The following is a 26,006-nucleotide window of genomic DNA, read 5'->3' on the forward strand; positions in this document are numbered from 1 at the left end:
TGTTCCATTTTTGTGCGGGCGTGTTCATGGCTGAGGGCAGAGGGTGAAGCCTATACAAAAAAAGTGTTTGTTACATACTGTGAAATCATCCTATAATGCAGAGCCCTTTCAGCTCTTAACTGCACTGGCTCTGTGTATCTGCAGAAAGGCCGATCTTATATTATGATGCGGTTTCAACTCAAGGTGAGGTTGGTTGGTCCCACACCGCAGGATCTTTCGGTGCTCACAATAAATTTACTAGTGAAAGTATAAAAGGGCCAACTGTCCATCTCATGTTCAGTACAAATGTTTAGAAAATCCAATGAAAGAAAGCAATTTGTTAGACTTGTGCACATTTTAAAAAAAAATCCAAATTATAAATTGTCACCTTGAAAGCAGAACTTTAAAATGTTATTACACGTTCAGAGTAGCGTTGTATGATTTCCCATTAATTCACGATATTTGTGTCACATGAAATGGGAGGTCCTCTGTGACTTGGTAAGAAACAACGACTTTGACCAGCAATGTCACAGTACAGAGATTCTGATCTTTATTCTTGAGAAACGTTTTTTTTTTTTTCGTTTGCAAGAATGCAATAATTTTGTGCTTGCAGAAATACATAATTATATCATTCAAAAGCAAGATATCAAAGTTTTCGTTGGAGTTCAGGAAAAAGCAACCTTCGTGTTACATGAACTTCAAACAGAATCTCCCTCTGGGGTGGATAAACATAGTCTGACGCGCACGGTGGAAGTGAATGACGCGTCTCTACGTCATCACTAGTCGACAAAAACACGAGTAACATGTCTTCAGACGATTCTTTTAAGGCAAGCTGTTTTAAATAGTGCTTCGTCTGAATATTTCGCCTGATAATCTTGTGTCGTTCGTGAAAGGACAGTTTGTCGTTGTTTTCTAGGTTTCCTCCCTGAGGGGCAAGGTGGCGCTGATTACCGGTGCCAGCTCGGGCATCGGAGCGGGCACCGGCCTCCTGTTCGCTAAACTGGGAGCCTTGTTGGCACTAAACGGCCGCGACGTGGAAAACCTCAACAAAGTGGCCAAACAGTGCACCGACTGTGGAGCTGCAGAGGTGACCCTCACACTGACCATCAGTTGTTCTCTTAGCACTCTGTCACACACTGAAAACAGATTTCAAACATTTGCAAATTCAGTTAATGAAACTTCCGTTTATTAATTTACAGTTCTTTTTTTTATTTTTTTTCTCCAAATTAAATTGGTTTTGGATTTAAATAAATGTTGACACATGTCGTTGAGCATCCATTTTTTAAACTGAGTTACAATTTTAGGCAAAAATATGTCTTAATTAATATCAAACAAAGGTTTAAATAGCTTTTACTTACTCCCGCAGTCTAAAAATGACTCAAAGCCTTAATGATGAGCGTCTCTCGTGCTTTGTGGAGAACGCTCTGGCTGCTCTGACCTGCTGCAAAAAGGGGTCACCAGACACCAGCATCTAACTCTTAGGAATCTTAGCCCATTTCTCGTGGGCAATGGACTCCAGTTCTGCAGTATCCCTGGTTTTGAGTGGTCTGACTGCCTTCTTCAAATCCCACCTGAAATGTTCTATGGGATTCTTTGAGATCGGTTTGGGATCCAAGCTTCAGCTTCCAAACAGCTAATGAAATAGTTAATTTTGCCCATAAACCTACAACACAACTGGGCTTGAATACGTTTGCTTCTGTAACTTTACATGTTAACATATATATATATATATTTACATTTAAAAACATGCTGTTTTACTTTGTCATCTAAATGTTATTGCTGTGAAATGATGATTAAAGCCCTGTAACTTGTCAGAACTTTAACCAAGCAGGGATTGTGTCCAGCCTTTGCTCGTTCCTGGAGACCTCACTGATGAGGAGACTGTGAAGAAGACCGTTGAGCAAACTGTCGCTCACTATGGCCGATTGGATGTCCTGGTCAACAGTGCTGGAATCCTGACCATGGGTTCCATCGAGACAACAGACCTGGCTCAGTATGACAAGACCATGAACACCAACGTCCGGTAGGGTTCCACCTGTGAACATGTGAGGGGCGGCAATGCCGAACCTCTTACACATTTTAAATCACGTATCTCTCTCTCTCTCTCTCTCTCTCTCTCTCTCACCCCCAGATCTGTGTATCACCTGACTCAACTCTGCGTGCCCCACCTGATCAAAACTAAGGGATCTATAGTCAACGTTTCCAGTGTCAGTGGACAGAGATCCGTGGGTATAGTGCAGCCAGTCACATATTCTCCGCCAAATGTTTTTAGGGATTATGATGCAGCGCTTTCTTTCCACAGTTCCCTAATGTGCTGGCCTATTGCATTTCCAAGTCTGCCATTGATCAATTCACACGTTGTGTTGCGCTTGGTGAGTTTCTCCTTGTAGTGAGCAGGTACAACTTTGGACGCACTGAGGTGTCTGAACTGTATGATTAGCAATATAAATTATGTATAATACAATATAATGACTCCTCCCTTTCAGAACTGGCAAGCAAGCAGGTCAGAGTGAACTCGGTCTGGTGAGTGTTTTAATGAGATGTTCAGTTGGACTTGGTTATTTTTGGATGCATTCTTTCGTTAATACACAATATATTAATGTTTTTTGTTGTTGTTGTTAGATGGTCCTGTTCCAACTGAACATTTGTCATATTATAATTCTATCCCTGCTCCTGCTTGCCTCTCCACAGCCCAGGTGTGATCATCACAGAAATCCACAAGAGAGCAGGACAAGATGAGGAGCAGTATGCCAAGGTAGCGCCTTACGTGTTTAAGGTTATAATAATGTGGCAGCTAGGGCTGTGCCCAAAGCAGAAATCATGCAAAATGCAGATTACTTTAAAGATCCTAAGTGGATGCTTTATCAACTCAATGTGGCTGTCTTTAAGCCTTCGCCACACACAGTTCATGGCTGTCGTGAACGTAGAATCAGGGTGAAACAAGTCTAAATGCAAACTTTTACGGCACCTCCATAAAATATACCGCTGACAAAGAAAGTCAACCGAGCAGGCAAGAGGGAAACCGGGACAGAAAAGTTATTCCGTCATTCTGTGGGAAGCACTGAACAGACTCAAACACCACGAACCCCTTTTCCATCTTACACAAGAATAGTTTTCTATTTAATACATTTTTGTAATTGATCAGTCAGTTTCAATCAGTTTGCATAATATGTTTGTCCTATAAACGTCTTATAAATGGGAGAACTTAATTTTTACAGTCATTAAATGACCATAACATGCCATATATGATCTGGAGGACACTAGTTACAGTATATTAGAATCTAACTTATATCGTATATCATCAACCTAAAGTGCATCAAAGTCTGAATGTGTCAACCGTTAAATAAAGGCAAGTGAAAACTATATTTTTTCGTATTCTGCTCTTCTTTTGCAGTTTCTTGTCCACTGTAAGCAGACTCACGCCCTCGGTCGACCAGGGGAGGTAGATGAGGTGGCCCAGGGCATCGCCTTTCTGGCATCCGATGCCGCCAGCTTCATCACTGGAGTCAATCTACCCATTGATGGGGGCCGTCATGCTATGTGCCCGAGATGAAATAATGTACAGCAAGATGCAATGGTCTAAAAAATAGTGATTTCACCCTCCGAGACTGAGTGCGATTATTCTCCACATCACCACGAACACTGAAGTCATCTCTTCAAGGACAGTCTTTGTACATGTATAAATTAATTTCATTTTCTCATTCTGCTAAGAAGTGTTCTTGTATAGGGGGGGTTGACATGTATTTCTCCACCATTAAAAGAGACGGAAAAGAGAATGAGATTCAGTGTTTTATTTTCACAGCATATCTGGAAAACAAACCCTAAACTTATATACCACACATTCCTCACACAACCAGGAAGTACTGAACTGGAGCACATTAAATTTTAAGTGTACAACTCCATATAGTGGAGAGACTTTTAGTTTTGAAATGCAAAGCTTTTTTTTCATTTTGAAAATTGCACATTGTCTCATTTATCATGAAATGAAATCAACAGGTGTAGCTCAACATTTTTATGCTTTGACTTCAGACTCTGTTCTTGGTGTATGAAACATGTCTACAGACCAAACACTGGAAGATCGTGCATCTAGTTTAATGTGTATTCTAAGAAATCCTCTGAGTTCATAGTGCATAGATGGGTGAGACCAACTATCACTGCTGCACTTTTAGTGATGTTTGAACAGTAAGAAAAACAAGCATCAGACAGTTTAAACATGGTGATGCTTGGTTTTGAACAAGAAAGCTTATCAGATTTTAAATAAAAATTAAATACAATCAACGGCAGACAATAAACGTTGCATAATTACATTGACAAATGAGAGAATCTGAAGAAAAAAAATGTGTCAGTGTGATAATGAGTGCTGAAAACATTCAAATGTAAAGAATTTCTCCATTTTCAAATCTTCCCTTTCTTCCATAAACATCTTCAGTAAGTGATAAAAGTTCATGCGTCAGCTGTTGCAGCGCCAGGTGTCACCTCTGTCATCTATCACATCAGGTAACATCTCGGTGGCTCTGAGATGAGAGGTGCGGCACGAGGTAGCATCTCGACACACTTCTTGGTTCACGCTGTGGAAAGCTTGAGTTGTTTGACAACACAGAAAGCACCAAACAGCACATGGCTGTATAAAGATCTCTACAAAGGAGGTTCTCAGCGCTGCAGTTAATGGAGCCTCACAAAGACAGTTTGCTTGTGTGGCTGAAACTGTATACCTGATTAAATGGTCCGATGTTGACGCGATATGCCTAAAGGCTGTGGGACAAGAACTTTTTGCACATTATATATACACAGTTCATATATAAATAATACCGAAGAAATAAAATAGAAATTATTGCATTTATAGATTAAACTCTTCCATGTTTTACCTCATTGCTTTAAGGATTTGTGAAAGACAACACGGTCCAGGAGACAACAGAATATCATGTTCATGTTACCTCCCTTCCAAATGGGTCTGTCGGGTCTTGTATTACACAAACAAGTTTCTGAAAAAGAGGGTTATTATTGTTTTCCATGGGCTGATTAGTGCTCAAAGAGTGTCGCTCCTGACTGCTGTCCAAGTATGTTTTGAGGAGAGAATATTAGGGGGTCTTTTCTTCTGGGAACAACAGATACCCTTTCTTGCTCCCACCACAACATAATGTCATTGGTTTGAAGAGTTTCCCTAGGCCCTCCACAGGATCCTATAAGAAGCACACTGGCCCAACCTCGAGATGGTAGCGTGAGCCCGCCTCTGAGCTCTGCAGGTTGTAAACGTCCACTATGGGGAGTAAGTTTGGATCCTGAGTCTGGAAGATGAAGCTTGTTTGATGCCAATGGCCATCTTTGATCTGAAAGTGAGGGCGTAATGGTGTGAGGATGTCGAAGATCATGTCTAAACTGTCATGTCAGAATTATTAACAAACAGACATCTCAAAAGCTAATGAAATTAGAATTAAAAGAGGCAAGTGAAAACGTAATGTCTGCCGTTTGCTACATATGAAGCTAGTTTAAGACACTGGCATACAGATTGTAAAGAAAACAACTAGCCTGAAGTTTAAAAAGGAAGAAGCATGTGAATCATCTAAATCTAAAAAAATATATATTGATGAACGTTCAAATTTTTCTGGACTGAATTTATGTACATTTTTGGATTGAGTTTTGCATGTACTTCTACGCAGAATATCTACTTTGTATTCATGCCAGACAAGTAATGTGCATACCCAGCAGTCGTCCCTTTGTATGAAAGGCTGCAGGAGGTCGCTTGTCCGAATCCTCTCCCCTGTCCAGGCCTTGAAGCTCACGGCCCTGGGTGAAGGCTGTAGTGAGGGTCCTTCTGCCCACACAGGCATATTGAGGCAGTGAACTGTGATCTGCTGTACAGCCTCGGTGCTCAAAAGGTGGACGAAGTTCATCTGGATACGGCCCACTCCGATCTCCAGCTGCAAAGAGGATGATTCAAGTGGATTTTATTTTATGATTTAATGATTGCTTATGATTTTATGATTCTGGAGGATGATGCCTTTGATGTTGCCAATAAAATTAAATAAGAATCCTTAAGATTCATTGCAAGAATAAAATCCAGAAAATAAAAAGTTGTGCACCATAATTTATGATTTGCACAACATTTAACTCTAATTAACTCCAACTCTCCTTCTCAACTTCACAAAGATGGGAGGACATTTTCCACAAGCACATAAGCAATCATGGATATAAACTTCATATCCATCTGCACAGCCAGATCTCGTCTACGTTTATGTATTTGAGTTTTTTTTTTTTTTTTTTATAATTCGCCAGGTGCTTTGTCTAGACTAGATGAAGCCAATAAATAAACAGAGAAGTAATCCAAACCTTGGCTGGTGTGATAGGTTTGAGACAAGTCTGTCCTCCACCAGTGAGGTTGCACATCACCTCGATCATGTCAGCAGTGCAGCCCAGGTTGGGGTCAATCCAGTAAATGCCTGTCAAAGAGTCAAAGCGGAAGACCGACAGCTCTTAACTCACAAGAACAGAATGAGCACATGCATGCAGTTTGAATGTCTCCTCACCATCGTTTCTCTGCTCACAGTCGTAGAGGTCTCTGCAGATTCTTGCAGGGTTGTCCCGGGTTCCCAGTGGGTCCTTCAGACTCTGGATCAAAGTGTTTAGATACTGCAAGGACTTGAAAATCTCTGTGCCTTGGTCTAAAATGGGCAGGTCCATGCTCTGATAAATTGGGCACAAATATTGGCATGATTATTTTAACACATATTATTTATGTTGTGTGTGTGTTTTTTTTTAACTTTAAGATCAGATTCTCACAGACTCATTCAGATACAGTAAGCCATAATGTCCCAAGCTATCAGCAAAGATTTCTTGCGGTGAACGTAATTTATAAAAAACAAACCTCCGCCCTCGGCAAATCACGAAAGTCAGCGATGACTTGCAAGGTGGCACCAAGAGCCTCATTTGTCTGCGAAAAGACAAACGGTGATCACAAGCATAGTCATTTTTACTTTTCACATTGTAGCCCAATGTTTGCATTCCCCAAATCATGAAATTACAGTAGATATACGTACATTTGAGATGATAGAAGTGGGAAGACCCTGAAAACCAAAGAGAGAGAGCTGTGTTATAGTGACTCATCTGTTTTTCTTGTTGATAATTTCATAGCTACAGCCAATCAGGAAGCAGTACTAGAAATCTTAATTATCACTGGCAGTAATCCGCCCAATCCTACATCTACATCGTCAGACACTTAAAATTACACTGAACTACATATAAAAATGAATATTCATGAAAAAAAATTACTTACTGGTGGTCCAGGTGGTCCACGAGGTCCGGGAGAGCCCTAAAATAAAGCTTCTTCTTATTTATTTATTTATAGATGTAGCCCATCTCTTTGAGTCATGAGCCGGCCAAGCAAGGACAAATAATCAAACTCACCCTCGGTCCTTGCAACCCCTGTTAGAGAGGAAAGATAAAGAAATTAATGTGGTCAATATCACAAAAAGTCAATGAGATATTCTATGATGTAATGTGTTTGTGTTATCGAGCAAATATAGTCTTTATTGATTATACTTTGAATAGCTATCTTGATTCTGTGTAAGCCCACACTCAAAAGTGAATCTTATTGCCGCTCAGAGAAACCCACATGTGAATGCTCGCGTATTAGGAGTGTGTTGTGCCTGTATGTGAGCATTTAGCAAACCTCTTAGAAAGCGATCATTTATCACCCTGACAGGTATTCCACAGTAGCTAAGTGTCACACCGAGTATAACAACAATCAGCGGAGTACAACAGGAACTACAAATTGCTCGGGGCAAAGAAAGCTGAGTGGTGTGCTGTCTCCATACTATCCTATCCTGTGCTCACAGCAGAAATGGAAAGGGATTCATCAAACCAGTGCAACGCACCATCTCCCCCAGACTTCCTTTGTCTCCCTGGGGTCCCTGATGGAGAGAGAGGAGACAGAGGATCACTCCATCTACCGGTATGCCAGAAAGCAGAGCGATGTGGCATAAAGCTTGACTGAGCTATGAGGTACATACAGGATGGCCGCTGGGGCCAATGATGCCGACAGGGCCTGGAGTTCCCTCCATTCCCTGGAAAGCAGACACATGGTAGCAAAAGGAAGCAGGATTTACACGATGAAGCATCGGCACGTACGATGCTTCTTTCTTATGTGGGACATGCAGATTGGGAGGTCTAGGCAATGGCATTAGGTGAAATATTGTAATCTACTGTTATGGTTTAAGGTACCATTAAGCCATGTGGTCCTTTTGGTCCCTGAATTCCTGTTGGACCAATGTCTCCTGGCGGTCCCTAAGAAGACAAAATATTTGTTATTACAATTACGGAGGAGGTATCAGAAGAATAAATGTTAAATTAGTATTATGCAAACAAGGACTCCTGGGGGAGTGTTTATTAGTAGCAGCTAGCGGAGGAGTAAGAGCTACAGCTACATGCTTATAGATATATTAACGGCAAGGAGTATTATGAAACAGCATCGAGAAGTTAGCCTCAAACCATCATGGTTCAATGTAAACCACAACCAAATTAATTGATGACATTTTCAATGCTGGACTCTTCATGACTGTAAATTGGCTTGATGTGTGATGATTTAACAAGACAGTCTTCACATAAAAGACAAAAAAACAAACTCACTTCCACCCAGGGTCCCCATTTATACAAAAAAAACATTATCAAAATGTCCCCTGTGACTGATGTCATAAATGTCTTTTTTTGTGCTGTAATCCTGCCACACTACACTAATTTATTGGCAACGCAGCACAAACAAATTGAAATTAAACAATGTATGTGCTACTATGTCTGACCTGTTCTAACAAAAATCATTTACAGCAATGCTTCTGTGAAATGTATCAAAATAATACCAGAACAAAACAACATTATGCTTTTGATTACGATAATAATCTAGAGGAATTGTGCCTGTTTTCTAAGAAACTTTCCAAAAGAACCAAATCTCGTCTTTTATTCTATTTTATTGTTCTTCTTAATTAGATAAAGTCCATAATGAGGTAGTTATTGTACATAAACATATCCAGAATTACTTCCTGCCAGGACATGTTGAACTACTTTGTTTCAGAGCCTTGAGTTCTGCACTCTTATCTGATGAATTCACTCTTCTCATCTTTACTCACTTTGTATTTCAGACAACACTGAATACGAACACAAAGTTCATTTGCTTCACACTCCTAGAGAAGGAAAATATACAGCATCACTCAGGCGTTTCAATTAAAGTGTGTGACTCAATTAGAGCCTGTTCTGTTTCTGAAGCTGGGAATAATGTAGAGTGCAGCAGTGATTTGAGAAAAAAGTACTGCTGTTGAGTAGTGTTGTAGCAGATGTACCGGTACTCCATGTTACGGCTACATCTAAAAGCTTTCAAAAGAATTCTTACTAAAGACAACATTATGCAATGTACCGCTAGAGAATTTTAAAGGCTTAAACTTCACAAGTGTAATGTAAATAAATTAATTTTACTGTCTCAGAGCCTTATCATGAATCCGTTAGAAGTGAAAAGAACTTCGGATTCAGTTGACTGACCTGAAGTCATAATTATTATTCTAAAGAACATACCTTTGGTCCAAAGAGACCAAAAAACCCTGCAAATCCTTGGTCACCCATGTCCCCCTAACAGACAGACACAGAATGAATAAAATGTTTGTTTTGATTCACCAACCATGTAAATAAGCTGTCATGGAAGGGATTTTTATGTTAAGTTAGTTGTTAAATCAATGCTCACTGGTTGCCCCGTAGAGCCAAGTTCTCCTTGTTTTCCTGGTGATCCCATCCCGCCTATGAAGCCTCTTTTTCCAGATGCACCATCTTGGCCCGTAAGACCCCTCTCACCCTGTAGAACATGCAAAACACATGTAAACACATGCACATCCTCCTTGCTTCCTATCATTTAACCTCTGTACAGACACCGAGACAAGCGCGTAAAAGCAGCTAGTGAAGACACAAGCTCATTATCCCTCACTGGCTTCCCACCAATGAACACAGCTAATTGCTTGCTACATCATTATGGTGCCACGGAAAATCAGCGTTGACAGTTTCATTATAACACGATGCATGAAGCCAACTGCAGTAAACCGCATATCAAATTATCCAAAGTCATATAATGTTAGTCAATAATGTATTACAATCAGGATCCGACTTAATGCTTTAACCACTGGCAGTAAAATGAGAGGAGCTGAACACCACAGGTCCAACAAGCAAAGTCTCTCTTATATCAAATATAATAAATATATAAATATTAAATATAAATAAATATTGAGAATATATTGACCTTTGAGCTCTAAAAGCTTCACTTTAAAGGCAGTGCCAAGCATGGAAACCAAGAAAAAGTCTTAGTACTAACGTAATATAATAAGTTATTTTGCAAAGATCAAAAGTTTAAATAGAATTAAATATATTGTATCCATTGTTCTCACCTTTGGGCCAGTGGAGCCTTGACTTCCTGGAAGCCCTCTCACACCAGTTTGACCAGGGTGCCCATGCTTGCCGGGTGAGGCTACAGGTCCATCTTCTCCTTGCTCCCCCTCAAACAGAAATGGTTGCTGAATGATAGTCAGAGCTGATTTGATTTGTTGAGAAGATCCAACACTCAATAGCCTCACCTTGAGTCCTTTAGGTCCATCTTTACCAGGTACTCCATCTTTACCAAATGGACCCTCAAGTCCCTCCCTGCCCACTACTCCTCTCTGACCAAGAGAGCCCTGTGGGCCCTTGGAAAAGAATCAGAAATGTTCATTTCAGAGCTTGCATAGGTTTTAAACAGCGACAAGTTGTTTGAATGCAATGATCAAAGACAAGAAATGAATCAGCTTACTGATGGCCCTCTGGCCCCAGACTCGCCTCTTGCCCCTGATCTTCCTTTCTGACCCTGGAGGGGGAAAAAAATAACACTTTGTGTTCCTCAGTTCTGGATTGTTGCATAATATGAACAATTATTGACATGCATGAATCCATTGAGTTTTCTCTTGGAAAAAAAGCATTATTATTTATGTCCTTACTTGATCACCTTTGAATCCTTTCAGCCCTGGTTGTCCATTTGGCCCAGGAAGTCCCTATAAAGATCATTACTTTTTAATTAGGATTAAAAAAAAACATGTATTGGCGTGTTTAAGTTTTATACTACAAGAGAGGTCAATTAGACACTTACTGGAACCCCTGGGCCACCAGCAGCCCCTCTCTTTCCTTCAACACCTATTAGACCCTTGAAAACATCATTTTATGCATTTCAATACACAGAACGTCACTCAAACCTAACTGACAGGATTCGGAAGACAACATCCAATGAAATGACTTGTTTATTTAACTTACAATTTGTCCAGAGTCACCTGATTCTCCTCTCCCTCCTTGTTCTCCAAGAGGACCCTGTTCATATGAAAAAACAAAATTAATTTAACAATGAAGATCGCCACTAACAAACAACACATGAAAAAGTGATGCATGTGAAGAACTCACTCTGTCACCTCTGGGCCCTGTAGGACCTTCCATCCTGCCATCTTCTCCCTGTTCACCCTAAACAAGCAATGGACAGACAGAATATACAGAAAACATGTTGCATGTCGTGTTTGAAAGCGTACATTATGACGATGGAATTTTCATTTCATGCAAATATCCCTAAAGGGTTTCATTAAACAATAACTAGGGCTGCGTGTTTCATTTTAATAGTCATGACACTCATGTGCTGTGCATGTGACAAGTGAAATGAAGACGTGCAGCGCACGACATGCATGTAAATGTAGGAGCAAAAATATTGAGCTCTATAAGATGAGTTAAAATTCAGTTGATATGGATGAAATCATGACATATTATGCTATCGTAAAATTCCTACATTTTGCAATAGCCCGTGTAATAACATGATGCTGATTTAATTAGAGAACAAGTGTAATTATTTGTGAGCAACTACCGGCAAAGAAAAAAAATGAATGTCCCCATCCATATGGCTCCCACCAGTGGATTAGGAAGAATGTAAATTAGCTTCTGACTATACTCTGCTGCAGTGCGTTCTATTGTTGGCACACAATAAACACAAAATCAAGGTGTCTGTGCTCCCAGAATCATGGCAAGGTGTTTGGCTAATTATGAACATTTGACGGCAAGGAGTTAATTGGATGAGTCCTAGTTCATATCATTGATAAAATTAGGGATGGCTGTGGGAATACTACAACAAGAAAAGAAAAGACAGAGCAGGCACTCAAAGACAATCAGCTGCATGACAGTTTTATATTGTTGAATAATGGAACTATTACGGGGCCCCAGAGCTCATTAGACAGAGTCAAAATGCAGACAGTGACTAGAGACAGTAATTAAGCACAGGATTTACCTTTTCACCTTTCGGTCCCGGTGGTCCAATGGGGCCCTGCGGTCCCATGTGACCCTGTAACAAGAAATAGATTATTATTATGAGGCTCGTTTCGTGATTGTATCCTCCATACCTTCGCTTCTATTTACTGGATGATAGTGTGTTAAAAATGCAGATAACTGAATAAATTAAAAAAAGAGGGAATATCTATGATGAATTAAAAATCAAATCAAAGATAAATCATTGGCTCACTGGAGAACAAAACCAGGTGTTAGTGTTCTTACCTCATAACCTGATATACCTGGATCTCCTTGTTGGCCCATTCTCCCTGGAGTACCCTAGAGAAATGTGCATTATTAGCCCACGTTCAGCAACTACGGAGCTTCAAACCATCTCTGGATGCGTTACCAATGGTCCAACCGGCCCCCTTGCTCCCTTCTGTCCGACAAATCCGTCCTCTCCCTGCTCTCCCATCGTTCCAGTTTCCCCCTGGAGACCTCGATGACCCTTCCTCCCCTGGAGAGAGGCCATGAGAGAACAGCTATGCAGTGAGTCTCCAAACGGCACCGAGCAGCTTTACTAGATGACTCCTACTTTTACATTTTGAAGTCTATTTGATAAGGTATTCATGTCATGCTCATGGGGCTTACTGGTCATACTGTTTACCAAGGTAGCAGAGGGCTATTCAAGCTGTTGTACAAGACGGCAAACTAACAGACAACCATGAAGGAAAGGTGTACTTTGTCACCAAGCAAGTTATCAGACAGACCTTTTGTCCTTGCTTTCCTCGTTCGCCAATTTCACCAGGTTTACCCTCCTGACCCTGGCAAGACAAAATCAAACACTTTCGTAGGAGGACAAAAAGACCTGCCTTCTCCTGGGCATTCATTCAGATTCGGAGCCGGCCCCTGAGACTCACCCTCACGCCCACCAGCCCAGGGGGAGCAGGAGGTCCTTCCATTCCTTTAAGACCAGTTTCACCACCATCTCCTTTATGGCCCTCTGGACCAGCATCCCCCTTTTCACCCTAGGAACAATCATTTGAGTTGAATTATTAAAAAGGTGATCATTCAACTCTAGCACAATACACTGGACTATTTCAGAGTAACGACAGGCAAACCCGCGTTGGAATACACGTGAAGCAAATATCTAGGCTGCAAAAGTGATTGACTTGCAATAAAATGCTAGCTTCCCCAAGTTGAAAATTAATACACAATATCTCTTCACTAAATCAAATATATTAATGCAAGGTTTCTCATGCTATCAATGATAGTCCATATTTCCAACTGGCCTGCCGAACTGCACATTGAAATGCCTGCAGAAAGCAGTGTGACAACTTTGTTTTCCCACAGTTAGTTTACCAAAGCAGAAGTTTCATTCAGGCAGCATTCAAAATTGGAAGCTAAAAAGCAAAGCCACAGCATAATTCTGCATTTTTAAAATTTGGATTTTGGGCCTCACTTCTTACATTTCACAAATTAATAAAATGCATGTCAAATGACCGTAAAGCTACATTATCTGAACTACATATTGGTGGTGGTGTCACAGCATATTGTGACTTAATACTGTCCCCTTCAAAAAGATTGTTTAATCTCTCAGATCAGAGTATGAAAGACACACCCTGCTGGTGGCCTTCAACAGAGCCACCGTGGAGAGCATCCTGGCGTACTGCATCACAGTGTGGTACGCTGGGCGCGCAGCAGCAGAGAGGAGAACCCTGCAGCTCAAAGGATCACCGGTTGCCCTCTGCCCTCCTTGGACCATAAAGCCAGCTCTCGCTACCTCAGCGGGGCTACAAACATTGTCAGAGACTCTTCCCACCCTGGTCACAATATATTCAACCTGTTGCCCTCAGGCCGGCGCTACAAAGTCAAAGTAGCTTTATTGTCAATTCCTTCACATGTCAAGACATACAAGGAATCGAGAGGACATTTCCCGCTCTCCCACGGTAAGACAGATAAGGTGCACATACTAAATATTACTAAAACAGGTCACACAGAACCAGGACAAATAGACTCAGGGACAGTTTTCCCCCAGAACACCAGCCACCATGTGCTCTAAACAAAGTCACTAATCATCATGTGCAATTTATAAATCAACATGTGCAATAAATAAAGGGTAATAACCCCCTGACCAAATGTGCAATACTCACTGTAAAATAACTGGAAATTAATTTTGTAAATACGGTTTATTAATTTTATAATGTTGTTTTTCACTGCTACTATTTTATATTGTATCTAAGCACCAAATCTCATTGTGTACTCACTATGCAATTACAATAAAGGCTTTCCATTCTATTCTATTTCTAGTCTATTTATCACATATAACTTATCATGTTATTGATGTTATTAACATTGGCACCTGGAGCCTCCATAAATATTATTCACTCCCACCAAAAGTCGATATATATATTTTAGTGTATTTTGAGAAGAAACATGAATACGCGTGTTGTAAAATGTTCAACTTCATCATGTATCTCCACCCCACACAGACGTGAGGACAGGTGACCAATACACTGTTATTTCTCTAGACAGCAAACATGTTCAACTGCCTTGTTTAAAGGAAATGTGTCCAGTAACTGGAGCTGTCTGTAACAAAGGCAAAGACATGAAAACACAAGGGCTAGCAGTCTGTGCAAGATGAAATATGGAAATAATAAAACTAAATGGGCCAAGAATCAAGTCCTTCCAGTTACAACATGGATACAGCGGAAGGAATGGGACTGAGAACTCCTCACAGGAACTCCGGCTGGGGAGACGGGATGAAAACTAATGAGATCTCCCGGCTACTGAATATTCTAGTGAACAGCATGAGGTCCATGTTGAGCACTTACCAGTATCAGCGCATTTTAAAAGCATGAGCATGTTTGGGAAAAATATTCAACCATCTACTGCAATTAATTAAACTTCCACTGACCTATAGCAAAACTCAATGTAATAATCTGCCAAATACACGCAGCTGACATTTTCAATCACACAAATTGAATGAGCATTTGTATAATTATTTAAACACTAATTCAACTCTTCTCCACCATTAAGGTCCCTCTTACAGCAGTCACAAAGCCGTAGTTCAGACCGATTCTCTTCAGTACCTTCTATGTCCAAGCTCTGTATCCAAAAACTGTTTCCACCATCTTCTTTTTTTTTTTAATTGGATTCTTAATCTTGTCTTCCTGACACAGCCTAATGGAGGTTCACAAACATGGCTCCGCTCTGAAGTGGCTGATACAACAGATGAACAGTAATACAGACTACCGGTAATTTGCTGCTCATACTCCTGGAAACAATAAAGAGATATTTATTCTGCATCAGACTTCTGAAGCAAGGCCATTGTTGGAATCCTTTTATTTGCTGAATTTCAATTTTATATAATTCCACTATATAACATGGCAATGAAGCATGACAATTCACTACTGATTCTCATTTCCTTTTTCCATAATAGCTCAAGCTGCAAATCCCTGGTGAGCTGTCATTTTCCATTCAGTAGCTGATCTGCAGCCAAGATCCCCTCAAAGTAGTTTAGTCTCCTAACGGTAAAGATCTTGCCCAGCACAGAGCCGAACACACACTCAGTGTGACTCCTTTACTCTCGTATGCCACTTCCTTTAAATCAAATGGCTTTGTGCATCCATACTTCCCCCAGTTTGGCTCTGCTGCATCGACAGGCTTTCTTTACTTTACTTTTTTTCAGTTGCTTGCCAAATGAATGAGCACTTAAAATAGCTTGTTATCTGTTTTCATTGATGGTCAACACAATGCATATCCAGCTGTGCACAGGCCAATGTCTCACAAATGATACTTGAACTGTTTCAATTACCAGAAGCTGTATAAATAGAACAATTCTGGCTCGCAGACGTAAAGCTGCAGGACAGACTGAATCCCTGTTGACGTTTATGGCACCAATTTGATTACTTACAAAAGTCTTGAAGAAACACTTTTCCACTTACTGTTTGCCTAAACAGTAAAGAGCACTTTGTTTTCATTGGGATGAAGAAATCAAATTCTAAGTGGCAACATGTTTTATTCTTGAACTGACCTTCGCTCCATCGGGTCCGCTCGATCCCGCCTCTCCTTCAGTGCCCAGCTCACCCTGATTGGCAGATCAGAGAACAACGTGATTGTCATATATTTGGTGTTACAGTGAGAGACTATTCACAGGTGGCTGATTAATCAGGGACACAAGATACATCCAAGTCCACTTTAAATAGCTAAATATTTGCAGAAAGAAAACATGAGACTCACTCTCAGCCCAATTAAACCGTCCTCCCCATTGTTGCCTGGTAGACCGATTGTGCCCTGTTAGCAGATCAGGTATGATGGTAAGTCATCATTCATGTGTTGAATGCCTTTGCCTTCTCTGTGGATGTTTTACTGACAGTTGATTACTCAATGATAAAAAGAATAATCTGCCGTAGTTATATATTTTCTGCATTAAATAAATGTTTGTTACTTTGACATTTGATGAGTATAGTGCTGTTAAAAATAATGTTTCACAACATCAAATAGTAATGCGATATCCATCAGTCAAGTAGGTAACTCAATATTTTCACCTTTTCTCCAGGCTCACCAGGAGGTCCTCTCTCTGCAGCCTTGCCTGGCAGTCCCTGTCAAATCATAATCACAGTCTTTAGTGTTCAGTGCTAATGTAAAAGTCAGTCTGGGTTCTCACACTGCATGAGTGATCAAACTCACCGCTGGCCCCATCTCCCCCAGTGGCCCAATTGTTCCTGGTGGCCCTACTGGTCCCTGGGGAAAAGGCATTCATAAAAGGCTTGAGTACTTTCTAATCTTAGACAAACACCTGAAAGTGACTTTGCAGGAGGAAAAATGTGAAAAGAAATAGGAACCAGGCAGAAAGTGTGACTTTGTGGAGATAAATTAATCTCCGGTGCTTAGAGCCCTCAAAGCACTGAGCCAACGCTTCTGCAAGTGATGGACACAGGCCTGCTGCTATAAAGACACATCCAGGCTACAATAAAGCTGCTTCTCCAGGAAGGGCATGGTGTAAATCAAATTGCATTAGACTCACTACTTCTCAGCTTATGTCTGTGAGACTTGAGAGAAAGAGGATTAGGTTGTTCAGGGCTTGGTGATGAGAATATGGGTTGCAAGAAGGAAAAAAAGTATATGTGCACTTATACACAGGAGGAGATGGTTATAACCAGCCAGGGGTCGTTAAAGTCCATTTCCTCTCTAAGGATTTCCTCCACTGGTTGGTTTAAGTTGAAGCATGGATCCAGAATATGGTGCATTCATCCAGGCAAACAATAAACTCACTGGCTCTCCTGCAATTCCTTTGGCTCCTGGAGGTCCCGTGGGTCCACGAACGCCCTGGGGGGGGGGGGGGGGGGGGTTAGAGAAGCTCTGACCGATGGAATCCATTCAACATCCACTACAGTAACCTCTAACTGACCACTGCTCCCCCAAAATTAAGACTGACCTAAAGGAGAGCTCTGTTAGCCCCAATCACTTACTGGAAATCCCTTGGAGCCAGCTTCACCAGGTTCACCAAGCTTCCCCTGCAGAAATATAGCACACATAAAAACAAAACCAGATCTCCAAAAACAGTCAAGTACTTAAAGTAGGGATTTTTGTAAATGGTTTGATTCACTGTTAAATCATGTTAAATTTATGACTAGTTTTCAGTTTGCTATGCTGTGCTATTGCAGTCTCCTAAAGGTTTGACATACAAACAACAAAAGCGTGCACTGATGAATATAGGTTGGCAGGTGATGATCATTTGAACCTGCTGTGAGAACACAATGATTTGTCTGTCTGTATTTATCTATCTTCAAATTGTTTTCTTTTTGTCCCACCAACACTCCATCCAAAACGCTGAATTTAAAATTGAAGAAAAAAGGCAGCCAATCACTTTTGAGAATTCTGCAGAGAGTGGATGTTAATAAATGTTTGGCCTGAATCCACTGATGTAGAAAGAAACTAAACATATTTATTGTATTTGTGTGATTTCTAACAATCTTTACTTGAGGGCTTAATTTTGTGTAACCCAACTGCAGTTCAATGAACGTTGTAGTATTGAATACTACTACATCTGCTTAATGGTTATATTTGTATGATTGGATTTATCTTGTCAAACATATAACGATCTTACACCAGATATGTGTGTGTGTGTGGAGTAGGTAAAATCAACACAATCACAACTAGCAAGAACAATAAGAGAATTCAACTTGTTTCTTGAACAGTCAATAGGTTCTTGACTGTGGATTCTTTCAGTACATTTCGCTAACTATACTTTTACACTTTTTTAAAAGTACTATTTCTAAATACTTATTCTCGTACTCCAATGGCAGGAAAGTAAATAAGTCAAACTTTCCTTACCGTATCCCCGATGAGGCCTAATTTTCCTGGAGGACCATCAGGGCCCTGCAAAGACAACACTGAACTCAGTTAACAGAGCTGTGTTACTGCCTCTACGATGATGGGGGGGGGGCATATCCTATCGGCAATGGAAGTAGGGAAGGAGTTGGTGTGTGCCCTGAACAAGCCAGTTTATCATAGGGCCACAAGAAAGACAAAAACACAGTCACATACACACACGCACACACAGACACCCACCTACACACACACACACACACACACACACACACACACACACACACACACTCATGCCTTCGGGCAATTCAGACTCAACAATTCACCAATATTACATGTTTTTGTAAGGGAGAAAGCTGGAGAACCTGGAGAGAACATCAAAAATTTCACATAGAAAAGTCCCAGGACGTAGCGACAGCGCTACATATTGTGCTACAACCGACTTTGAATTCGGGACCATGCGCTCACCTTTACTCCGGGAGACCCTTGGTCCCCTACTGGACCATCAGGACCCCGCTGACCCTACACAAGGAAATCAAAATTGTTACTGATGAGAAGCTTCACAGAATTTGCCTTTAACAGACCCAAGGCAAGCGTTGTATCGGTTGATTAAGGCACAGAGTTCTGATTTTTGCCATCCCCGTTTCACGGAGCTGGGAGGAAGCTCTCTCAGTTTTAATGTGCATCGGGGCTCAGCGTACTCTGGAGAGACACCATGGAAGATTGTGGTGATTTTGTAAATAGTTGCTATGTATCATTTAGCCCCAGAGCATGTCCACTCCATAGTGTGTAGACTGGTACCCCATCTTTCCATGATCACACTCAGTGGTACCATCAGCACACTGGAGTCATTGTTAACAAGCCTCGGGAAAAGGTCATGAATCCTGCAGCTCATTCATCCTTGACATTAACTGAACCCAGCTATTCACTGTCATTAAACATGAAAGTGCTCGTAATGGAGCCAGAGAAGAATACATGTTGGGTTTTTTTTGTAGAACTATTTTAAGATAGTGTCATTTGTTTTAAATGATCTCGCACTTTGGCAATGCATACTGCACTCACAACAGTCATTAAATTCAAGCAATCATGAAATAGTTTTCAGACCAAGCCACAACAAGAGCTCATAAAAAACTTTAACAGACATATTAAATCCAATCAGATCAAAATCAAATTCAGTAATAATTACAAAATAAAATCTGACATATGTTCTACATCCCCATATTAAAAGAACCAAGACAAAAATGATTCAGAAAAAAGTTAAGTTAAGTTAAGGGATTATACGGCAGCGTATTGCTGCCACACCAAAAATAAAGAGAGAGAAAGAGACCACTATTACGTTATAACGTGAAAAGTTTAAAGTTTTTACATGACAGGTTTCACGTTTTAACGTGACTTCAGATGGTGTATTAAGGAGAATTTTCTCTAATTATGCTGGTTTGAATTATACATTCCAAAGCCCTGGTGTAATTTCCAGCTATTTTAATAATTAACCAACATGATATTTTTGGACTGCTTGTGACATCCATGGAGCTTGTAGAACCAGTCCAGAGAATAAAATGCCCTAAGTATAACACTTATTCATGTCAGATGAATTATTCATTCCAGTTCAATGATCCTGTTGTGTAACCAAGGGGCTATTTTCTAAAAGCAGAAACTAAATTATGGAAAAGCGGTTGTTCAGATTTCATGGTACAGTTTCCATGTTCCGCTCACATTCAAGCATGCAAATGTATAACTGGACGATCATAACATGATCAGACTGATGGATTTATGGGACAAACTGTACCACTTTCTATTCAATGGGGAAGTGTTAGTTTTCTTAAAGCAATCGATGTCGTCATTTAAATGCTCAACTATGATACTTAGATTTTTCCCATCTGGTAGTGCTGAGAGAAAATAACCATCAAGCATGCTAACTAATGTAACGTTACACCATCCTTCCACCATGTAACTAAATACATTATTGTGGCTGTTGCTGCTTCCAAGGATACAAAACACACAATCTCCTAAGCAGCTCTTTTGTTGGTTAAAGCTCTGTTAGAGTCTGGAACTGACTAGTCTTTAGAAATGCTTTACTGTCTGGTTGTCTTACATTGTTTTGCTGCATATAGTGAGTAATCACTACCTGATATCATTATAGGTGATAGTCTCAGACTGTAATCACTCACCCGCCTGCCTTTGGGACCGGTGATGCCAATGAACCCATGTGAACCAGGAGGACCCTGAATGTGTGTGAAACGTTAGTTCAAGTTGAACCGAAGCAACAAATCAAGGAAACCAAGGAACACGTTGAATTCTGTTACACAGAAAATGTGTCGACACATCGTAAACGTATCCTAGCACGACTTGGCACTTCATTACCGTCGCTAAGGATATAATGCTTTAGCCAGCGTTAGCCTGTCTGTCTGTCAGCAGTGTTACACAACTAAGAGATTTCCATGAAAATTGTTCAATTGGTTTGGCGTACAGAAAGGAAGAACCCATTCCATTGTGGAGTGGAATACAAATAAACGATTTGACAGATTCCCAGTAAACTGTTATGAAGGAAATCATCAAATTTTGGAGTGGATTTTAAATCAATTACACATAAACCTTGATGGATTGCCATGAGGGGGGGGGTGAATGTACCAAAAAATGGAACCACTGAATTTTGGATCAGATCCAGATAAAGAGGTTGGCAGATATTTTGTGGTGCACATCCTTTTGAAATTTGAAAATGTTTGTTTGTTTCATATATTATTGTGGTAAATGTCTTCAAATTACTAAACACAGATGTTTTATAATGTAATTGTGTATAAAACATAGTGATATTGGGTTATATAGGGCAGTTATACAGTAAACTTACTGGGATTCCTTGCAGTCCAAATGCGCCCGTCTCTCCAGGCAAACCAGTGTGACCCTGATGGATACAGTTTTAGTTCCTTTACATCTCTGTGATTAAAGGTCTCTAAAGATAATTCTGTGAGACAAAACTGAATGGCTTTATTTTACATGCCAGTTAGATGACTATTGCTTCAGTAATTACATTAGTGTCCCCACCCCTATCCCTTATATGTCAGTGCGATCCCCCTGATATAAGAAACAGGGTCCAAACTTACTCCTTACCATCGGCCCCAGTTCACCGGGTGGCCCAGGGTAGCCTGTTTGCCCTCGATCCCCCTGAGGAATCACAAAGTCACTGTCAGATGATCACCAGTAGGAGGACAGCAATCCATTATGATTTTGTTGCAAATCAACCATTCGACAACATTTCAGAAAAAATCTCGTGTACCATTTAAGTGTAACATTAACATGCATTTTTGTGTATATGCGTGCCTGTTTGAAATCACGTACGCTGAAACCCACCGCTGCTTATCTCCCACTATGTCACTAGCTGGAACATTTAGCAATCTGGTACCACACGGTTTTATCTTTTTATATTTTCAACGTCAACGCCACAGATTTACGCCTCCTTTCTCTGGTCTCGTCGCACCAATCACTGAAATATTTGCATCTTTCTAAACACAGTCTGTCACATTTTGGGAAGAGAGCTTCTGTCAAGTATGGAAAAGGTGATTGTACCTGACGATATCAGAAAATAGAACTAAACAAATCACAATTTCACAAACCCCTATTGAGTTTCCACTTGCTGTTTTTGTCTGACCAGCAGATGAAATAAATTTAGGTTCAAATGAAAATGAAAACGGGAATGCAGAGAAAAGCAGCAAATCAGCTCACTGGAGAAGCTGGTACCAGCTTTGATAAATTACGGAAAACAATTAAACAACTAACAACTTTTGCTGAAATTGATGCTTTTTTTCTGTTGATGCTAACCCATCAACAGAAGGGAATTTAACTAATTAAAACTGACAGCTATTAATTGTGATCCAACCTAACCTTTTCTCCGGTGATGCCCGTCTCTCCGACAAGCCCAAAAAAGCCAGGCAGTCCCTGAAGGAGAGAAAACATGTTGTCTTAATTGTCCCTTATTTCTCTAGTTCTACTGAATTTAGTTTTCTCATAACTGCAGGCTGCAGAGCTTTTGTTACTCTGACTAAACAAAGAGGCACACAGCAATCATTAAACAGAAATTAGCTGAGGGGGGAGAAAAGCCTTTACCCTCTCGCCAAGCTTTCCAACCTCACCAGTTGTCCCCGTCTCACCCTACAGCAATGCAGATAATTAGCATGTCAGGGACATATTCATGCCTTTAATTATTTAATTTTTTTGTCCAAATCAGTTAAAATGTGCTTACAGAACCGTTCCCTTGGGGTAACTAAAATTAACATCTAATTTACACATATTCAGATGATAAATCGTCATAAAATAAAGCTGGGAAGGGAACGTTCATGAAAGGATGACAGACCTTGAGTCCATCCGGGCCCGTCAGTCCAGGGAATCCCTGCCTTCCAGGCCTGCCCTGAACAGAACCCAAAAATGACACAGAGAAAGCCACTGCAGCTCCACACAACAAATAAGAAACAAGGTAGTGCATGAAGCTGCTCTCCTTCGAGAGGATGTGACACAAAAAATGATGCCATAAACAAAAAGATCTATTAAATGTAGAGTCTGTTGCACCATCAAAGGCTTCTTATTACTCACAAAAGTCATTTGTTTGGTTTCAGTAATGGCCTGTGAGGATGGCAGACTGGCGACAGCGTCACAAAATCGGAAAGGGCCTCGCTTTTGTTTATCCTTGGATCACTTGAAACAAACTGTTTTTTGAATGAGGTCCATTTGAAACTTTTATCAGTGTAAAACAGTATATCCATCCTACGTACTTCCTGTCATATAGTTAGTCTAGAAAGGCCTCTTCATGCTTCTGTCCAAAACCTATTAACTGAAACATATATAAAGGAAAAAACAAAAAATAAAGACACCAAAGGGGCTTGTTTAGTTGTTTCAAAGTATTCCTTATTTTGGTAACATTATTTTTCACTTTTTGATTCCCTAAATATAATATTAGTTTAATTAATATATTATTATAAAGAATTACTTCAAGGGTTTAACTAAAAATACTCCTTTTTCTGCATCTTCATTTTGTGTTGGACAAATCCGATGCAACGATACATTTTATTTCGTTATGTTTATTTATGATTAACAAAAGAGAATTTGCTGTACAACCTGGTAATATGAGTATGCTGTGTACAAGAGGCAGTCCTTAGTTCGTCAAAGGACCAACTGGTCAGAAACAGAAAATTTGGGCAGAAACACATGGTGTACGTGTTTCAAATGTGGTGGTGTTGTGTGTGAATCCTCAAAAAGTGTGTTGTGTTTTCCAAGTGGTCTTTATTTACAGGACTCATCCAATCAGCACTCACCTCGAGTCCTGGAGGTCCAGCTGGTCCAACTCGTCCCTGATCACCCTGACAAAAACAAAACAAAGCCAGTCATGGTGAGGGAATTAGTTGACATCTATGATTTTATGTTTATAGTTCTTAAAGTTGACCTCACCTGAAGTCCAGATGTCCCTCTTTGACCTGGCAGACCTTTCGTCCCTTGTTTTCCCTGTTGATGGAACACTAAGAATAAAGTTTCCATTTTTTTAATCCAACCTTATGTGTTCAGGTCACTCTGCTAACCTTGTATCCTTCAGGGCCATTTTGTCCTGGTTGACCAATGTCTCCTGGAAATCCCTGTGCAAATTAACCACAACCTTAGAACTCCACATGATCATACTTTATGTGCACAGTATCGTACTAAATAACACGCTACAGTGAGAGAATTAAAACATGCTGTGAATCTAGTCAAAATATGTCCTACCTCTGGGCCAAGAGGTCCATTTAAACCATCTAGGCCTTTTTCACCAGGTTTACCCTGAGAAAAATCACAAATACTCATATTAAGACTGTGATCAGAAGCCTCACAATAACAAAACAATGACAACACCATAAACAAAATTAATGAATTGGTTTCTGCAGGGAAAATCATGTGATATATTCCAATAACAACAATGTAACTTGAAATGACACCAAATATACATATATTTCTAGGTCACATACAGTGAACAGTTTAATGGAAAACCCATTTTCTTAATGTTCATTTACAATGATGAATGCAATGATACAACTTCTGGGAGCACAAAATTGAATTATTTCATATTATTTTCCAAAACAGCCATTCTTTACATTTTAGAAGCTGGTACCAGATAAAGTTCCACATTTTTGCTGCAAAAACTGGCTGGAATAATCGATTCATTCCAATCTCGCAGTGCCAATTTTTCATGGAAGTTTCATCGCACATCATGGCGCACTGAAAATATTGAGGACATTTAAAGTCACACAAATGCTAACTGTTGTAGGTAAGCACCCAGAAGGGATGTTTATGCCCTAGCTCTATTAGCATGCATATTGTAGACCAGGTTCTCCTACAAGCGTGAGTATGTGAAGAAGTTAACTTTTGTATGTCCCCAGATTGCCACAACATCAGCCAGCAGCATTTCTTCCTGAGGGCATCCAAAGATTTGTCCAGAGCTATAAACCAAATATGCTTTTAGAAATTCAGGAAACCATGGAAAACATGGAAAGAGCCTTTACAGAATATATTAGAGAGGGTGTGTTGCTATGATCAACGAGATACAAGCATCCAAAGCAGTAAAGAATCTGATCTGTTTAAGAGGTTACAATATTTTTACTATAATTTAAATCAAATAAATGAATTAAATTGAAAGGGATAAGAAGGATGGCAGCACAACAAGAGTGAAGCATTATTATCAACACCCCCGCAGCATTATCAGCAAACCTTGTCAACAATGGATGTTTTGCTAATCAACAGATTATGCTTTGAATTTTTGCCTTTTGCTACTGTTGTTTGAAGAGAGGACAGGAAATACCTGCGGTCCAGGTTTTCCCAGAGGACCCGTCGGTCCAGGCAAGCCACGGATACCCTTGAACACAAAAGTCCAGACAAGTGTCAGTGTTAATTTTCATTTATTTTATTTCAATACAGAAGCAAACAGTTGCATTTCAGTGACAGGAACAGAAGCAGCTGTAAATGAGGCGCACTTTTTTACGGCATTTGACGACAGAAAAGGGTCTTTCCATAACGTCTTAAGTGATGCACTTGTCTGATTATCAAAAACAATATGGGTTCAACTTTGACACAGGAAAAATCCTGTCTTCTTATTTGTGGACAACCTACTCCACTAATGATGCACGAACAAACATGCACTACCTTGTCTCCTTGGAATCCATCCTGCCCTGGCTCTCCAGGTAATCCAACATCCTCCTGAGAAACCACAGAGAAACATCAAATACATATTCCTCTACATATTCAATCAACATGCTCTAAAGATGTGATCAGTGAACTGAATTATAGATTATAGGATATGTTTGTGCTATATTAGAATGAAAATGGGCATTTGCAGATCACCTGATCACCTTTCAGTCCTGGCTCCCCTGGGTTCCCAGGTACTCCCTGGCAAG

The 26,006-nt window shown here is 40.3% G+C and overlaps 2 protein-coding genes across 2 annotated transcripts in view; one reads left to right on the top strand and one right to left on the bottom strand.

Annotated features, from left to right (window-relative positions):
- The first annotated feature begins 759 nt into the window (after positions 1-759).
- zgc:101858 (uncharacterized protein LOC449555 homolog) lies at positions 760-3,748 on the top strand. The gene is made up of 8 exons (XM_068760638.1): positions 760-806; positions 896-1,066; positions 1,824-2,002; positions 2,111-2,204; positions 2,282-2,351; positions 2,466-2,502; positions 2,671-2,734; positions 3,374-3,748. Exons 1-8 carry the CDS (start codon positions 783-785, stop codon positions 3,530-3,532), a joined length of 798 nt encoding a protein of 265 aa, XP_068616739.1. The 5' UTR covers positions 760-782; the 3' UTR covers positions 3,533-3,748.
- A 1,411-nt stretch (positions 3,749-5,159) lies between these two features.
- col27a1b (collagen, type XXVII, alpha 1b) overlaps positions 5,160-26,006 on the bottom strand; it is a 48,660-nt gene continuing 27,813 nt past the window's right edge. The window contains exons 16-59 of the mRNA XM_068760868.1: positions 25,954-25,998; positions 25,756-25,809; positions 25,415-25,468; positions 24,346-24,399; positions 24,165-24,218; positions 24,037-24,090; positions 23,904-23,948; positions 22,949-23,002; positions 22,702-22,746; positions 22,480-22,533; positions 21,709-21,762; positions 19,072-19,125; positions 18,610-18,654; positions 17,745-17,789; positions 17,548-17,601; positions 16,963-17,016; positions 16,821-16,874; positions 16,513-16,566; positions 16,307-16,360; positions 13,191-13,298; positions 13,041-13,094; positions 12,680-12,787; positions 12,556-12,609; positions 12,293-12,346; positions 11,428-11,484; positions 11,284-11,337; positions 11,123-11,176; positions 10,974-11,027; positions 10,790-10,843; positions 10,578-10,685; positions 10,392-10,499; positions 9,701-9,808; positions 9,535-9,588; positions 8,197-8,259; positions 7,986-8,039; positions 7,851-7,886; positions 7,381-7,398; positions 7,250-7,285; positions 7,014-7,040; positions 6,843-6,907; positions 6,504-6,670; positions 6,307-6,416; positions 5,679-5,897; positions 5,160-5,306 (exon numbers count right to left, since the gene is read on the bottom strand). Coding sequence (XP_068616969.1) covers positions 5,160-5,306; positions 5,679-5,897; positions 6,307-6,416; positions 6,504-6,670; positions 6,843-6,907; positions 7,014-7,040; positions 7,250-7,285; positions 7,381-7,398; positions 7,851-7,886; positions 7,986-8,039; positions 8,197-8,259; positions 9,535-9,588; positions 9,701-9,808; positions 10,392-10,499; positions 10,578-10,685; positions 10,790-10,843; positions 10,974-11,027; positions 11,123-11,176; positions 11,284-11,337; positions 11,428-11,484; positions 12,293-12,346; positions 12,556-12,609; positions 12,680-12,787; positions 13,041-13,094; positions 13,191-13,298; positions 16,307-16,360; positions 16,513-16,566; positions 16,821-16,874; positions 16,963-17,016; positions 17,548-17,601; positions 17,745-17,789; positions 18,610-18,654; positions 19,072-19,125; positions 21,709-21,762; positions 22,480-22,533; positions 22,702-22,746; positions 22,949-23,002; positions 23,904-23,948; positions 24,037-24,090; positions 24,165-24,218; positions 24,346-24,399; positions 25,415-25,468; positions 25,756-25,809; positions 25,954-25,998 — 2,952 coding nt within the window. The remainder of the gene's footprint in view (positions 5,307-5,678; positions 5,898-6,306; positions 6,417-6,503; positions 6,671-6,842; positions 6,908-7,013; positions 7,041-7,249; positions 7,286-7,380; positions 7,399-7,850; positions 7,887-7,985; positions 8,040-8,196; positions 8,260-9,534; positions 9,589-9,700; positions 9,809-10,391; positions 10,500-10,577; positions 10,686-10,789; positions 10,844-10,973; positions 11,028-11,122; positions 11,177-11,283; positions 11,338-11,427; positions 11,485-12,292; positions 12,347-12,555; positions 12,610-12,679; positions 12,788-13,040; positions 13,095-13,190; positions 13,299-16,306; positions 16,361-16,512; positions 16,567-16,820; positions 16,875-16,962; positions 17,017-17,547; positions 17,602-17,744; positions 17,790-18,609; positions 18,655-19,071; positions 19,126-21,708; positions 21,763-22,479; positions 22,534-22,701; positions 22,747-22,948; positions 23,003-23,903; positions 23,949-24,036; positions 24,091-24,164; positions 24,219-24,345; positions 24,400-25,414; positions 25,469-25,755; positions 25,810-25,953; positions 25,999-26,006) is intronic.

Source organism: Brachionichthys hirsutus, chromosome 4 (genome assembly GCF_040956055.1).
Source record: "Brachionichthys hirsutus isolate HB-005 chromosome 4, CSIRO-AGI_Bhir_v1, whole genome shotgun sequence".
NCBI lineage: Eukaryota > Metazoa > Chordata > Actinopteri > Lophiiformes > Brachionichthyidae > Brachionichthys > Brachionichthys hirsutus.